We start from the raw sequence: 16,310 nt of genomic DNA, 5'->3' as shown, positions 1-16,310 counted from the left end.
CTTCCAATCAATGTTTGACTGGATCAACACTGCTGAGATCTCAGGAGAATTTTTTATCAGAGATTCAACTATAAGCTTTTTTTTTTTTTTTTAAAGAAATGGATCAGTTATTTACCAACAAGAACAAAGCAGACTGAAGACAAAAATTAAGACTTATATGATTTATTAATTAAGAAATGTTACAAATGTGAAATTTCTTGCACCAACATTCCTTCCAGAAAAATCTGCCAATGCCTGACACTTTAAAACACAAAAGGATTCTCAGTAAATTGCAGCTCTACGTATATCAACTAGTTAGAAATCACATTTAAAAAAAATTGTTAGCAGAAGCATGGTTGTGCATTTCTGGCATGTGCACAAAAAAGGTCAACTAAATCTGGCACTGGTTAGATTCATGTAAGCTCTCTGCTACTACATCTATGTTACTGGTAAATCAGCAGTGTATAAAAATATAAAAAAGGCCATCATTTTAAGAGTCAAAAAACAATCCGGTTTATTTAAAATGACAGAAAGCTTTGACGGGTGTTTAGCAACTCACACTGAGTAAGGCTTCAAACCAATGACCTTTAAATATTTTGGGAAAAAAGAAAAAGACATTTCCACTACAGAAATTTTCTTAAATAAACTTTATACATTTTCTGAACTCAAATTATTACCACTTCAAACTGGCACCTTTCCAGGTGGTCAAATAGTAAAAACTCATCTAAAAACCCTCCATGCGACTAGCTTCTAAAACTTAAAGAAATGAAAAGCATTAAGTGTAGTAAATGTTGGCATATGACAAAAAAAAATTGAGGAAGAAACAAAATATATACAAGACAAAACCAAAATCTATGCAATATGCAAAAACAAAAGAAGGCGTCAACGTTGCTTTGGGCAGCAAATGCCTGACACTTTAAAACACAAAAGGATTCTCAGTAAATTGCCTCCCCCCCTCCCCGACCTGCTAAGATTAAGCCAGTCTTCACTGAAGACTCCTCACCTCAACATCCCCACCCACGTATACCTGTTCATACACGAAAACATCACGAAACACGATTACGTCACTAAGCCTGTTAGTTTGGAAATGAGTGAAGCACTGTGAAACTCCAGAACCCTGTTTCCCCCGTTCTTCCCTCCCCATCCCCTCTCCCTTCACTCAGAGAGGGGAGATGGGGCTTTGGTGCAGTCGTTCCACTCATCCGTTTCGGGGTTGTACACCTCCACCGTACTGAGGAACTCGTTTCCGTCGAAGCCGCCCACGACGTAGATGGTTTCGCCCAGCATGGCCACGCCGGCGTTGCTGCGGGAGGAGATCATGCTGCCGAGCATCCGCCAGTCGTTGCGGGCAGGATCGTACACCTCGACGCAGCGGAGCGCGTGGGAGCCGTCGAAGCCGCCCACGACAAACAGCTTGCCTGCGTAGAGGCAAACATCAGCAAGTAAACAATATGCGTTTTAGTAAGTTTCTTCAAAATGAACAAGTTCAGGAATAGAAACCTGAAGGGGGAAAAAAAAAAAAAAAGAGGAACATTTCTAAGTATGTCATTGGGACTTTATGTGACAAACAGAACAGAGCGCAATTGTGAAGCAGAAGGAAAATCCACATCTGATTTTAATATTTTTACAAATAAAAATCTGAAAAGTGTGGTGTACATTTGTATTTTGCCTGAATAAGACTAGTGTCATATCCCCAACATGGTGGGAGCAGGATCATGCCAAGAAGATTTTTTTTTTAAATATAAACAGCATTGATGGGGAAATATGGAGCCCCTAAAAGGACATTTAAGAGAAAAATAAAAAATTGTGGTCTGCACGACATACCATCTCTTGAAAGTTTTTTTTTCTTTTTTTTTTTTTCTGCAAAACAGTTCAAGCTCAGAGAATCAGATTCTGAACTGGATTTAGAGTTGGACTTTGACTAGGCCATTCTAACCTGTGAATTTGCTTGGACCTAAATCATTTGATATGACTAAGTCCAGAGTCATTGTCCTGCTTCTTGAGACTTGAAATCAATTCTGACCAAATGTTCTGCCACCACCATTGTTTTTTCCCACTTCACAAAGATCCTCAGAGGAAAGGGGCTGAACACAAATGCACTCCACACCTCCATACGCCTTTTAACTTCCAATTCGCTTCATTTTGCAGTGTTGTCTATGAAATAAAATCCCATTAAAACTCTGTGGTTTGTGGTCGGGCTCACCTGCGTGTACGGCCACAGCGGCTCCCCTGCGGGCCACGTTCATGGGGGCCACCAGAGTCCAGGTGTTGTTGTCAGGGTTGTAGCGCTCTACGGTGTTCAGGCAGTTCCACGACTCTGCTCCTCCAATCACGTACATGAAGCCATCCAACTCGCACACTGCGGCCTGGTGTCTCCCTGGAAACAAAATTGCTGCCGTTACCGATGCAGCTTCAGTGCAGAGCCTGATTTTTTCATCTGCCTGCATTATCCTATGAAATTTAACACGATGCAGCTTCAGTGCAGCTTCTTCTTTTTTTTTTTTTTTTTTTTTTTATCTTTACATTTCCAAATATGCCAACATTGGTTGCATTTATCTCAGCATGATGTATTCAAAGCACGCAAATTGCATTAGTTATGGTAGAATGCTGCATTTCAAGTATCATATATGCAAATTCTGCATGCCATTACTGTATTTGGCCTAATGGGTGGGCTTTCAGCACCCATGATGCTAACCCTTGGTGCACTGTATTTGACAGATGTACGACTGTGGAACTGAACAGATACAAACTGATGTTAAGGGAGGCACAGTTAGACCAGGTTTTCGCCACAGGGTCAAAAACGTCACAGTTCTTCAGGCCCTTCTGCCCGCAGGGGTCCGACCCTCCGACAACATAAAGCTTGTTGTTCAAGGAGCAGACACCTTTGGAAAGGACACAGCGGAGAGTCAGACCAGCCAGTAAATCCAGTTTAAAATGTTAATGAGGTGTTGTTCTTATGAAAAGGTAATGATCCCCGGTGCAGCGGGCTGACCTGCATTGCAGCGGTTTGTCCTCAGCTCTGGCACTTGAACCCACTCATCAGTTTGTGGATCATACATCTCCCCACTGCTCAGCTCATCAGAATGTCCATTGGAACCCCCGATCACATACAGCTGACCCTGAGGGAGGCGGCCAGGACACAAAACAAGAAATTAACACATTCTGAACTGCAGGGACCAATAAAATGCAGCAGAATAAGGAGCCCAGTTATTTGAACAAGGAGTTGTTAAATACTTTACTGTTTACCTAAGACAAGTGGAACGAGTCCTAACAGGTACAAGCGCACTCGGTCAATATTCAAAATGCCACTTTATTGTAGACTAAACGATAAAGTGAGATAAGAGCGAGCGGTTAGACCAACCATCAGCACAGCCATCTGGAACCGAGCCCTGGGAGTCCGCATGGGCGCCATGAAGGTCCAGCAGTCCTCGCTGGGGTTGTAGCACTCCACAGTCCTCAGACACTCCTCTCTGTTGTAGCCCCCTGCAGGACCACAAAGGACCACCACACTCAATATCTGGGGAAGCATTTCATCTCTCACACACACACCTGATGCACTGCAAAAAACACTAAAGCTTACAAAGTATATTTGGTCTATTTTCTAGTGTGAATATCTTAGTACACCAGAAATAAGACAAAAACCAACTTATAAGTAACTTTTCAGCAGGAAATAGGAGGTTGTCAATAATTCCACAATGTAATGAAAAAGTACTAGTTCCACTGATTATTTTACTTATAACATGGGAAAAATGTCTTGTTTTTATAATCGATAGTAAGGAATTACTGAGAACAAGCTCCCATATCGTACTGAAAAGTTGCTTGTAAATTAGTTTTGTCTTATTCCAAGTTTAATAAGATATTTGTACTACAAACTAGACCCAAAATACTTGGGAAAATTTAGTGTTTTTGCACTTAAGGACGTAAAGAAAAAAAAAAGCCAGCTAGCTAGCAGGAATATTAGCAGCTAGGCGCAAACTCCTTGAGTCACACGGTGCAATAAAGATGTCTGCGCAGGACTCAAACTGACATGTGACTAACATATTTCAGGTCAACCTATTTTCTCAATGAATTTAAGGCATCTTAAGTGTTTAATTTTAGATATTTGAATTTAAGGCTTAAGATATTTTTGCAATCCAGACACCCTGCAAGGTGTGAATACTTTTAGGAGGTAAATTAATTGGATAAATTTAAAGCTTACCTGCTGCGATGAGTCTCCCGTTCAGGGCTGCAGTACCCAGGCCGGAGCGAGCGTAATGCATGGGAGAGAGCGGGTGCTCTTCCAGTTCCTCTGGCTGGGCCTCAAAACTGAGACTCTTCATCAGGCAGGGCGTTGCCGTCGGAGACGTCTGGGGACTGTTGCGACCATGCAGGAAGATCACACTCAGCACTCCGTCCAGCACAGCCAGACAAAGATAGTTGCTGTCTAGGGAGACGGAAAGAAAAAAAAAAAAAGTAGTTAATTTAAATTCCACTTCAGGCAACAAACTAACGTACATCAATCCATAAACACTTACTTGTGGTCTTCTCCGAGGCGATGTACTTCCAGTCTCTCCTGGTGGTTGGTTTTTGGACATTGGCTGCTTGGTTGGAGGGCGAGAGGCTTCCTGAAGAGCTGCAGCTCTGCTGTCTCTGGGCACTCTCACGCACTGGTTTCTTCTGCAAGAGCACAATGCAGCTACAGAAGCCGAGCTTGCACCACAGACCTGCCAGTGGCCAAAACCGAAAGCTAACAGCATCCCAAACCAACGCTTTGATCTGGCTGGCCAATCTACGGTCATTTTAACAAGCCAAGCACCGACATGTTGCCAAATTTTTAAATCAAGTCTCTGCCAAGTTTACTGGCAAAAAAAAAAATAGCAATAGACGCTCTCAGCTGACAGCAGCGGACATAGTAAGCTGATTTTTTTGGTGTTAAACACACCAGATCTACGCCAAGAACGGGACGGGACGTAGAACAACTAAAGTCAAACACAAGTTGCTAAACTAAGTGCTGAACTGCCGAGTTATGCTTCAGAGGCTTCCTAATTACAGTGAAGCCATCACCAAGCAGTTGAATACCTGAACAAACTGAAGGTGGTCGTCCTCGCCACCAAACACCTCACTGTGCCCATCAATCACCAGCCCTCCATCCAACAGCTTATGGTCAGGTGAGTAGTAGAGGGTTTGCACCTGCAAGACAAACAGGAACAATACACCCATGTGGCTGTCTTCATGGCAACAGACTCAGAACCCCAACAACAAGGAGGGGAAGAGGAAAGAGGGAAGTCGGCAGAGCTGCGAACAGGAAGGGAGGGGAGGGACGAACATCTGGATCTTCAGTTGAATGGAAAACCTCCTTTAAAAAGACACACAGGCTTCTGCTGATGCACACGCCGGGTTAACTGTGTGAGATCAAGAGAGGGAGCTGCTGAAGGGCTGTCAGTGGGTGGAGCTAGTTAATGTTGACTGCACTGCAAGAGGGAACTTGAGGAGAACTGAAAAGACTGCATCTGGAAAAATCTTCAAATAGGCGACGCGCATGTGTGTGTGTCCGTCTTGGCGTCGCGGCTGCTTCTATAAGCGGTTGTTGAGCTGAAGAAGTTGGTCATTGTGCGGGCAGCCAAATCCAGAGAACAGCATCACATTTAGACCCTGCAGCTCCAGCCAACAAAACAAGCTACAAAAAAAAAAAAAAAAAAAAAAAAAAAAAAAGACTACAGCAAGTAAAGATGCTGCAGTCACACAAAGATAAAAAAAAACAACAAAAAAACAATTTCAGAACAAAACAAAAAAATAAGAAAGTTTGCATTTGACAGTTTGTCTCATCAAGAGAGAGACATGTAAAATTACAAGTTTTCAGTCAGGAGGGAATTTTGAGCGGTGAAGGAATTGCACCGATTGGCTGTCCGTTGACCAGAATCAGTTGAATTTCAGTTTGACTGGTGAGTCAAATTTGCTATTCAAAAATCAAATTTTATTCAGTCAGTGAATGCACCGTAGCTAAGGGGTCAAATCAAACTGCTGAAAAGTTTCAGTTCCAGTCAACTGCTGGTGAGTAAACATGTTTAATATCTACAAGTTTTTGGAATGGAAGCCAAATCAAGCAGCCGTCTTACAGGCTTTGTAGGAAACAGAGATCTTATACAAAATAGTCTAATTTTTCACAAGTAACAAATTGAGTCTCTCCTTTGCTGAATCCAATTTAAATACCCAATTAAATTAATGATGCATCATCCAGACAAGTTTGTCTTAAGCGGAGATAAGCCAATCTTATGTTTGCCAATTTCCGATCACATAAACCGCTGACCTGCAGATACCAATTTCAGTGAATCAAAATATCACAGAAAAAACTGTAATAAAATAAAAATGAACCAATGATTTCTCAAACATAGCCCAAAGATAGTGAGCTCTTCAAAAACCTTTAAATAAAAGTAAAATCTTCTAGATTAGTGGAGAAAAGCACCTCGAGATAAAATTAAAAAGCAAATTTCCTTTAGAGATTACAATTCACTGTTTTATCATCTTATTTTATAAGATTCTTTCAAAAATAACAGCTGTTCATGTCTTAATTTCTGAGATGTCGAAACTTTGCCGATATGCCATCCTCTATTGCAATTGTTAATTTACTGCAACTATTAATAACCCTTAAGAAGTCATTATCTCATGATTGATTATTAAATATTTATATAGATGAGGCAATGTCACACACTGTGTGTGAGAGAGGGCAGTCCATATTACGCAGGTCTGCAGTTAAACAAGATTTTAAAATCACATTAGAATTGATCAAAACTGGTATAAATAGCCTAACAGCCTGAATGTCCAGTTGAGCTTTCACTCAGTAACAACTGCACACCTAAAAAGTGTTTGTGGATAACAAAGCGCTATAGGGTCACAGTGTTTGAAAAAAGGTTGTTGAAGCACAAAAATTATCCCCATTTCTCAAAGCATCTCTAACTGCAAGGGCTTGTAGAAAATGTACACGATTAGGTGCAAAAAATAAAAATAAAAAAATAGCACAATAATTTGCTTAAAAAGGAGAAGCTCCAGTATAGTTTTGAAAATGTAGGAGCATTTTTAAATGTCAATGTAGAAAAATGCTCAATTTAAACAAAAAAAAAATAAAAAAATAAAAAAAAAATATTTTTCTGTTGTTCAAAATGGAATCTACAAGTCAGAGATTTACAAAAATAGGGAACCAGCCAAAGAAGCTGAAGGTGATCCATTTCAATATATTTACAACGGATACAATGTAGAGCAAATGGTTAATGTAGTGACTGCTTAATGCTTGTGAGTAACATGATCTGGTAAACTGAGGAATGGGATGCAATCTGTATGCATGGAGGGGACAGATGGGGGCACAGTATTGCTTGGCTGCAAAGAGGGGATGCTGAGAGGCAGCAGTGGTGCTCCTCTCCTCCCCGTTTTCTTTGACTCATTTACCCTGGTGGCTCAGTCCTGGCTCCTCAGTCTGGTCTCCTGCTGATGATAATAAACCTACAGGGGAAAATCAATGGGGAGGAGTGCCTGTTAGTGCTGGAGCAACAACCTAGAACCTGTTCAGATAGTCAAAAAAAACAAACAGAACAAAACCAGCAGTGAAAAAGCAGAACCAAGGACCAGACCTTTGGGAACCTTTTGAGTTTGTGTTTCAGATGAGACGAGCCCTGCAATATTAACATCGGGTTGTGTGTAAACCAACCACATACTCACAAAAAAAAAAAAAAGAAACCCAAAGGAGAAGCAAGAGCAAGCAGCAGCTCTTATTGGCTCACCTCTAATTTGACGTATGGATCAGGAATACAGTTTCATACTCCAAAAACCTCAAATCAGAGGAAAACAAAAGAACAGTCCTGACAAAGGAGCATGACATCGGCATGCCAGTTCTACTTCAATCTCCTTAATGACTTCTTGAAGTCAACAGGAGGAGGAAGGGGGAGGGCAAAGTAAGACCAAAAGAACTGGTCAGAGAGTTGAGGCGGTGTAGTCTGATACTGACCTCTTCCATCAGTCGCTCCAGTTGGTCTCCATTCTCCCACAGGCTACGCTGCACCCAGTTCAGCACCTTCGAGTAGAGTTTGCCGTTGCTGGGCAGGGTCAGGTTGTCTTCAAGCATCACTTCTAACTGTAAAATATGAAAAACTAAGTTTAATGCAAAGTAACAGCAGGTTAACAGGTTGCATCTCAGTCACTTCAACTGTGGCCTTTAAATTTATCAGTGGAGAAAAACAAATATATAAAAAAAAATCTATTTTCTTCTAGCATTTGCCAACTAATATTCTAAAACACTCAATGTTTTTATGTGTTTAGTTAGTTTAAACCACTACCTTTAATCGGGGAAGTTTGAGGAAGTCCTCCTGTTCAGATACGTCCAGCAGATGGTCCTGAATGTAAGCATCCACCTTGGCCAAAAGTCTGCCGTCGCCCATGGAGCTGGCAAAGTTTCGGAAAGAGATGGCGTTCTGGGAATCCACTTTAGACAGCAGGTAGTCACCACAGATCTAAGGAGTAACAGGTTTTAAGATTGTAAAAATAATAATAATCAATGTGTACGATACTTCGAATAATTGGTCATGTTTTAAGAAAATGCATACCTGTTTGACTCGCTCCATCTTGAACCTTTTGGCTGCAGAGTACACATCCTTAACCAGCTCTCTCTCCGCCTTTAATCTTCAGCAACACAAACAGGATGTAAGGTATTTCATAAAGCAAAGAGCTCTGTGTGCATCAGGCGAACTAAGGAGCAAAAACATCTACTCACTGGGCAGTGTAGGCGTAGTTAAGCAAAACCTCCACAGCTTCAGGGTTCAGGTCCTCAAAAGTGACATGAGAGACTCCATGAGTCTCAATATCGCTGTTAAAGATCTCAAACAAGTACGGGCTGCAGCACGCCAGGACAGCGCGGTGAGCCATCAGCTCATGACCACACACCTGGAAAAAATTAACCAGAAGGTGTCAGTACGCTCTAGTGAAATGGAAAAACAAACAAAACAACAACAATTTGTTTTAATGCTCTGCTTTTAGAGGTAAAATAAAGACATTTTGTACCTGCAGTCTAACGTCGCAGAACTGACCACTCTTCCTCAGAGCGTTCATTTTGGCCACGGTGGAATCCAGGAAAGTCTCATCATCAAAGATCAAATAACCGTTTGGAGTCATCTTGGTGAATTTTGATTATATTCCTGAGAACAAAAATGATGCAAGAAGTTTATCATATAAAATAACTGCAGCTAGAAGGCATATTTTCTGCTCAAGGTGCAACATGCTTTCAAGCTGTCCATCTCCATTCATCAATGAATGACATCAACTATTACAAAGGAGGATTAGAATAAGGTGCTTGTAAGGCGCATTGTGTATCATCTATGCTACGCATTAGTCATAGGCTTACCTAATAGACAATAATCCAAATCCAGGAAAACGCCACAGCTGAGCGTAGAACAGAAACAGGCGAAGCAGACCAAGATCTCAGCAGAACCAAGTCTTCTTCACCCAAGGAGAGGGATGGGAAGTCGTCAGAAGAGATGCCAGCCGACTACGAGCTGCGTAACAGGGAGAAGGGGAGCAGCCGCACGGACAAACTATCAGGCTTGAAGCGACTGTAATCAAGTCCTTGAGATCCCGTTGGCTATAGAGTTGTACTTATTCTCTGTTTGTCATACATTATAACCTAAAAGGGAGAAATAACAAAAAAAGGAAAAAAGAAGGAAAGCTTAGTCATTTTTTTCCTGCTAAAGTTGCCTGTTCTTGGCACCAGAGCAATAAAAGCATGAGTCACTTCTATGCAGTTAAAGAAGCAACCAGAGATGGAAGTTAAAATGCATCTCATCTCTGTCCAGATTCATTCCAAGTTCTCCTTCCAAAAACATATTTTTCCAAACACACAACAGAGCCGTTAACGCCTCCATGTTGACACAAAAAGATGCTCCAAGATCAGAGATTCTTCCCATTCATGAAAATGGATCAAAACTAGGAATTCCCAACCTTTGCTGTCAAGCACATCAGCCAACACCATGTACTGTAGTGCATTTTTGTTTTTAAAAAATTGCTTTGATGTATAGATGAGGATTCTTCACCTTCCATTGGATTCCAATATGGAAGGTTTTAAGTTATCTGCAGCACATATTTTAACGTTTACCAAATTCAGCTAGGAAACTTGATTAAAAAAAATAAAAATCCTGTGTAGCTGTGTCTATTTGCTTCACACTCCTACCTTAAATCTCTACATCAGCGGTCAACATCCCACCTGTCCAGGAAGAATGTCTTATTTCAACTCATGTCGTCACTCTGAATTGAGACCTCTCAAATAGTGACAAGCCTTAGGAGCTGGCTCCTCCTAAAATGGGAGTCCCTTCAGCCCCCCTTTCCCCCGGGCCAATAAGGAAAATGGTGGGGTGTGTGTGATATTCCACACCCACTGAGAAGTTGGCGATAAGTTGGATTTGTTCAGAAATGCAGAAAAAGTTCACAACGCCTAAAGCAAAACACTAAAAACAGTCAGAAAGAGTTCATCTGCACTTCAGGAATTCAAATCTGACTTTGTGCTCTGCAGTGTTGCATCTAAAAGAAATCCGAGGCTTCCCCCCAATAAGAAGGCCTAATCTCAGTCGTACCAACAAGACCGTAATTCTAGAAAGTAACACCATTCTAATCCGATGAGTGACCATGTGTACCAACTGCATATTGCATTTTATTGGACAAAATCTGCCAAACATTTTACTGTCACCCAACAGTGAAAAAAATGGACAAGAAAAACGTGAACAACCACATTGTCATCCATTAAATCTATACAAACCGTGATGTTTTCCTTATCTAGTTATACAACAGGAATATATGATTCATACTAATTTAAAAAAATTGCTAATGTAATATAATTATTGCTACAACTGATGTCATGTATAGTAATAGTTAATTTAAAGTTTATATATATATATAAAATCCTCCATTGCATTTTTAACATTTTTTTTCATGCACTCTCACATGAAATATTTAATAGTTTTCTGCTTTTCCAAAAACACTAAGAATTATTCCTTACCCTTTAAGACTTCCTCTACAGCCCTTTGCTGGCCGAGTTACACAATGTCCTTCCAAGATGAGAAGCAACATGCTCTCTGTAAGCTGCTTAATAACCACCATCACACTGACTCTCTGATGTCTTGAACATAAAAACCCCATAGGAATACCATAAAAACGTTTACAAAAATATAAATAGTTTTTATGGCATATATTCACTGAAGAGAGAGAAAAAAAAACAAGTGCAACACGCAGGCTAGTCTTGAATAATTTATGCGTTCGGAGAAATCCCTGTATATAATTAACATCTGTGTAAGAAAAGGTGCAAAGGAAATAAATGAATAATCCAAGATAGTTTTTCAGTAACCTACTAAACTCATGACCATGTCGCCCAGCGTAGGTCTAATTTTATAAAGGCATAAGAACAAATTCCAACTTAAACCAAATAGGCAAAATATAATAAGTAACTACCCATGTAGCTTGATAGAGACTGCAAAACAAACAGACCAGTATCTCCGTTACACAAAGAAATATTTGATCAGTAACAGAAAAACTTCTTAAGTTTCCTGTAAAGGTCAATAAATTAATTGTGTAACAATTTAAGAGTAAATCAGAGCTTTTCCCACCCAAAGATGTTAAGTTATTTAATTTGCTCACTTTATACTTTAAACGGTGCAAAAAAGAAAAAAATTAACTCTGCATTTTTATCCATCTTGCAGAAAAAAATCAGTAGAGCTAAAAATCTGAATCCAGCAGATTACACACTCTAATCGGAGATCAGCTACAAAACATCTGATTGGCGCGTCTTTAGTTATCCCAGGAAAAGGCAGAAGCCATGGAGAATGCTACATATCGTCTTTTATATTGCAGCACACTGCACGCATTCATTCGGTCCGATTGTGCATGGATGGACCATTGACCTACTTCCAAGCTGTTATGCAACATCTGGCAGAAGATTCCTGGTGGAGGCTCAAGTGTTCAACTCCTCCACATTGCTAGGTCCACCACAATAACTCATACAGTCTTGTTTTCATTTCACTGGAAGGAGCCCTGGCAGCCATGCCACACCCCCAACGCTCTAGATGGTTCTTTTAACACGGAGCTTCCACTTCAGTCACAGTAATAGCCATTTTACTCTGAAAGCTTTGCTAATTGAAAGATAATGCCTAAGTAAGTAATGTGATTGTTGACTACAACCACCGAGTGCACACAAGATTCATAAGCAGAACTACAGTGATGAGAGGAAAAATCCATTGAGGGGAAAAAAGAACAGAACAAGCAGATGGAAAAAGAAGAAGAAAAAAACAGCAAATCAGTGCTATAAAGAGCGAGGCTCTGTTGACCGGTTTGTTACAGACGGAAGGTCTGATTGTATTTTCCCTCTCTCCAATTATTCCATCTGATTAAACAAGCACAAAAGTGCAGGTCTGACGCTGAACAATCAATGCTTGTTAGACACTCCCCCTGGTGGCGAAGTGGAGTATTGGGGAATATTCCCACCACATTCACGGAGTGGAAATTTACCAGTTGAATTTTAACATAAACCATCTATATGTAACGACGACTGTAAACAGGACAGGCACTTTACGTGTTTTAAAAATAAATTCAGTGTACCAGACTGAAATTTTATAAGATTTGTGGAATACTAAAAATATGAAACGATACATGTGACGGAAACACCCCGCCCCCCACCCTATACAAAAAAAAAAAACAATACAACTTTCAACACAGCGCTTATTATTGTAATGATTTTATTTATTTATTTTATCTACTGTGAATCAGTTTAGGAGATTATTAAGTTCATAGACATTTTTTTATCATCCACCAATTCGGAATAACCACGTGGTTTTAATTTTCAAAACCATTAATAGCAGAATACCACTGCATTAGGCGATGATTTACAAATATGAAATTTAAGAGCTGATGAAAGGAACTGTGCGCACAATTTTTATGACTAAGAAGCACAAAAAGAAAGAAAAAAATGACAATATGGCACTAAAAGCACCATCCCCCCCTGAGGGCACGGTGTCTCATGTTCTTCTGTTAGAGGCAACGTACAGACACAGCCCATAACAGCAGGGCCCTGATGGATGGCTGCGAGCCAGAAGTCATTTACTGTGCTCGCCATCGGAATCTGGGTCAGAAACGGGGAGCCCCCTTAAGTATCCGATTAGGCTGACTCGACTTTGGCACACATTCCAAACGTAGACGATTCTAATAATTGTACTAACGAGCCAACTGAAGAAAGGGGCAGCTAGCAACCAAAAGGGATGAGGTCCTGAAGCAAAGCAGATGTTAGCTCTCCAACTGCAAAACCTGCTGCTTACTTTCAGCTTAGGATGGGGGAGCCGGGTGACAGTCACGGCGGCGTGAGTCATTAAATTAAACTATCAGCAGCGGATCTTAGCGGACTGTTCGTGTGTTCAGTCATTAAAGCGGAAAGAGGCGGTTTGTGCGACATTTCCGCGCCTCTTTAACATTCGCGCTATTTAGCTTCCTTTGTTACATCTCAACCAGGGACTATAAACGAACAATCACCGCAAACTCAATAGCTAATCTGTAAGAAGACAAAGGTTTAACGGTTCTCAACGTGCCAACCCTTAACGACTTAACAGACAAATAACGTTCGTTCACAAATTAGAAAGAGGAAAAGGAGAAAAACCTTACCTGAGGCGTTTGACAACAAGCGATATTAGGCATATTTAATGCGAATTCAGAGTTTGTTGGTTCGGTTTAAGGAGGAGACGCAACGCGACTTCACTCAAGGCTTGTAGCGTGATTAACAGATGTCTATTCTGTCACTGCGGAACAAGTACGTCCACTCAGTCCAGGATGGAATGGCTGGCGAGGAGAATGCGTGCTACAGAAAAATGACCTACGCTGCTTGCAACGTCATTAGTAGGCGGTGCTACAAGCTTTTTAACGCCCAAGTGAGTATGGAAGGCTATTAAGACATTTAATCAATTCGCGTGCGTATTAGAAATATATCACCACTTAAAATTGGTAGCAGAAATCTGTTTACAGATAATTGGGGGAAAGTGGTCTAATGGTTCAGAGCAAGATCAATAGCGTTAGATAATGAATTCATTTTGACTTAAATTAAATGCACTGTGGGTGTTACGTCAATCCGCGACGTAACCTGGGTATCAAATTTAAAGCGTTTCAGGTGTCATTAAATAGCAACCTTGCTTGCCGTAACAACGGGAAGATCTGTAGAAAAGACCATGTTAGTGGTTTGACCGACGTGGACCATTTACTAAAGGGTTCTTAGGAGGTATACGTTTGATGTCCAGAATTTTTTAAACGAAGAAATACATTCTACATAAGGAAGAATCAACAGAGCCTAAATGATATGAAAATGATCCCTAATCACATTACATAGTAATCACAAAACACCACAAGAACAAAACAATCACTGCTGAAAATCCTCAACCACAAAATGACCAAGAATTTAAAATAAGCAGCTTGTATTATGAAATTAACAATAATAATAATAATAATAATAATAATAATAATAATAATAATAATAATAATAATAAAGTGAAATTGACTTCTTGTCACATTTTGCATTAATAACTATTCCATTCAGACGTGGTACTATTTAAACCCTACTGCAAAATCCAGAGTAGACACGCTAAACGCCTGGTAAATGAAAGGATCACATTTGTTTCACTCTTACTGTTTTACTCCCCATTTGCCTTAATGTGCGAGCTCTGACTCATGGCATCTAACTGAACAACCACCCTTGCATGGGTCATCTCATGTCCAGTAAGAGGGAACATCCGGGCCAAATCTTCCCTGCAGAAGCACACACGTCACTGGACTCATTCATATGCCTTGACTGAAAAGAGCTTAGTCCGACCAAAGCTCGTCATTAATTAGATTAGACAGCAAGGCCTCCTGTTATAACAAAGGTGTCAGTCAGAGTTTCAAAGACTAATTGTGATGCTTCACACCTTTATGTATACCCACGGAAGAGCAGAATGTGAAAGAAGTAAGTGATTGTCTTTACTAAAGCAGTTTATAAGCTCAAATTTCATTTTATAAGCTTTAGTGTGTAGATTATTCTAACACATGTCTCCATTCATGAAATAATGACAAAAACTGACTGGTTGCCAAGGAGGACATACATCTAATTTTACCTTTTATGAGTGAAGACCAGGTCCTTCTGTGCACAAACATCTCAGAGGACCAATCAATACAAGGTTACAATACATTTTGTTGATTTTATCTAAACTATTTGAACTAATCTAGTACATGTCCACTTCCAGATAGCTCTGAGTAGCTTTCCTTAGATTACAAAACACACTGTGCTGTAAGTACAACCACAAATCCAAGCCTTTCTCAGGACACCATTTGGTGCTCAATGAAAGGTTTGTCTTTACAAATGGTCTTTGGGGTCTTTTACTATCAGCATTCCCCTGATGGTCTGCAGAGATGAGTAAGATCCCTTGGCAGGCACTCAGGCTATTTTCTCAACAAAGTGGCCAGATACTCAGACACAATCCTTGCAATTATCGCTTATGGAGTACAGCCAACACAGCCTGCTTTCTTCTTTAGTTCTGTACTGATTTGGCTTACAAATGGAAGTAGTAAAAGGGGTAGTGACTTTCCCATACGTCATAGGAAAGAAGCTGAGTTGTTTTTATTAGTCATTGTAAAATGCAAAAGTCTGTAAGGAATTTTGCACAATAATTACAGAGATGTGAAAAACACAAATGATAAAGTGAATGATTAAATCTGACAAAAAAAAACAAACAAAAAAAATAGATAGATTGAAGTTTGTAATTGTAAAGTGACATATTGGGAAAAAGTTCAAGACGCACGAGTTGTTTCGCAAGGCATTGCATTTCATGCATCAACACATAAATCGAAAAGAAGGACACATGTTTGGTCATGTTTCTCTGTGAATGATCAGTTATTCACAAAAATATTCCCATTTTCTGCACCCAGACTGCATTTTAGCAGTACGCTTGACCTACTCTAGAAACCAACACAAATATAGGTACAGAAATAGTCAACAAAAATCTACACACACCCATTTAAATCTACAGCTCTCTGAAATCAATGAAATATAAAAAATCACAGTTGCTCCTGGACGTGTCTTGATCTTCATGTCTTTCAAGCTTAGAATGCCTCTAAAACCTAAAGCGAGTGTGGTGTAAGTGTTTGGTCTCCATCTTTTCGCATGCAAAAACATCACATCTCTTGTTTTGCTGAGTCATCTTACGGGCTCTAGCGCCGCTCATTCTTTATAGAGTTGCTCAGTGAAGCTGCAGAAATGTTTCCTGACAAGGACACTATGAATATTTTAGGAATCCAGGCACATGGCCACAGCTGCTGAG

At 40.2% G+C, this 16,310-nt stretch overlaps 1 protein-coding gene across 1 annotated transcript; it reads right to left on the bottom strand.

Moving 5' to 3' along the window:
• Window positions 1-146: 146 nt before the first annotated feature.
• Window positions 147-13,817, bottom strand: ivns1abpa (influenza virus NS1A binding protein a). Its single transcript, XM_014980316.2, has 15 exons — window positions 13,633-13,817; window positions 9,344-9,622; window positions 9,004-9,137; window positions 8,717-8,886; window positions 8,550-8,625; window positions 8,283-8,456; window positions 7,955-8,080; window positions 5,038-5,148; window positions 4,494-4,635; window positions 4,178-4,402; window positions 3,341-3,462; window positions 2,972-3,098; window positions 2,730-2,861; window positions 2,183-2,356; window positions 147-1,397 (listed from the first exon to the last, which is right to left on the bottom strand). Exons 3-15 carry the CDS (start codon window positions 9,112-9,114, stop codon window positions 1,135-1,137), a joined length of 1,953 nt encoding a protein of 650 aa, XP_014835802.1. The 5' UTR covers window positions 9,115-9,137; window positions 9,344-9,622; window positions 13,633-13,817; the 3' UTR covers window positions 147-1,134.
• Window positions 13,818-16,310: the final 2,493 nt, after the last annotated feature.

This window comes from Poecilia mexicana, unplaced genomic scaffold (assembly GCF_051168715.1).
Source record: "Poecilia mexicana isolate PSO_F unplaced genomic scaffold, ASM5116871v1 scaffold_8, whole genome shotgun sequence".
Lineage (NCBI taxonomy): Eukaryota > Metazoa > Chordata > Actinopteri > Cyprinodontiformes > Poeciliidae > Poecilia > Poecilia mexicana.
Note: the sequence above shows the minus strand (reverse complement) of the source record. Positions and strands in the feature narration are given on the sequence as shown.

Bases quoted from the DNA above. Each gene is read 5' to 3' on its own strand.
- ivns1abpa (XM_014980316.2), bottom strand. From the start codon at position 9,114: ATGACTCCAAACGGTTATTTGATCTTTGATGATGAGACTTTCCTGGAT. The intron at 8,081-8,282 runs GTAGTGGTTTAA...CATATTTTACAG, and splicing joins TCAAACTTCCCCGATTAAAG to TTAGAAGTGATGCTTGAAGA. The intron at 3,463-4,177 runs GTAAGCTTTAAA...GTGGTCCTGCAG, and splicing joins CGGGAGACTCATCGCAGCAG to GGGGCTACAACAGAGAGGAG.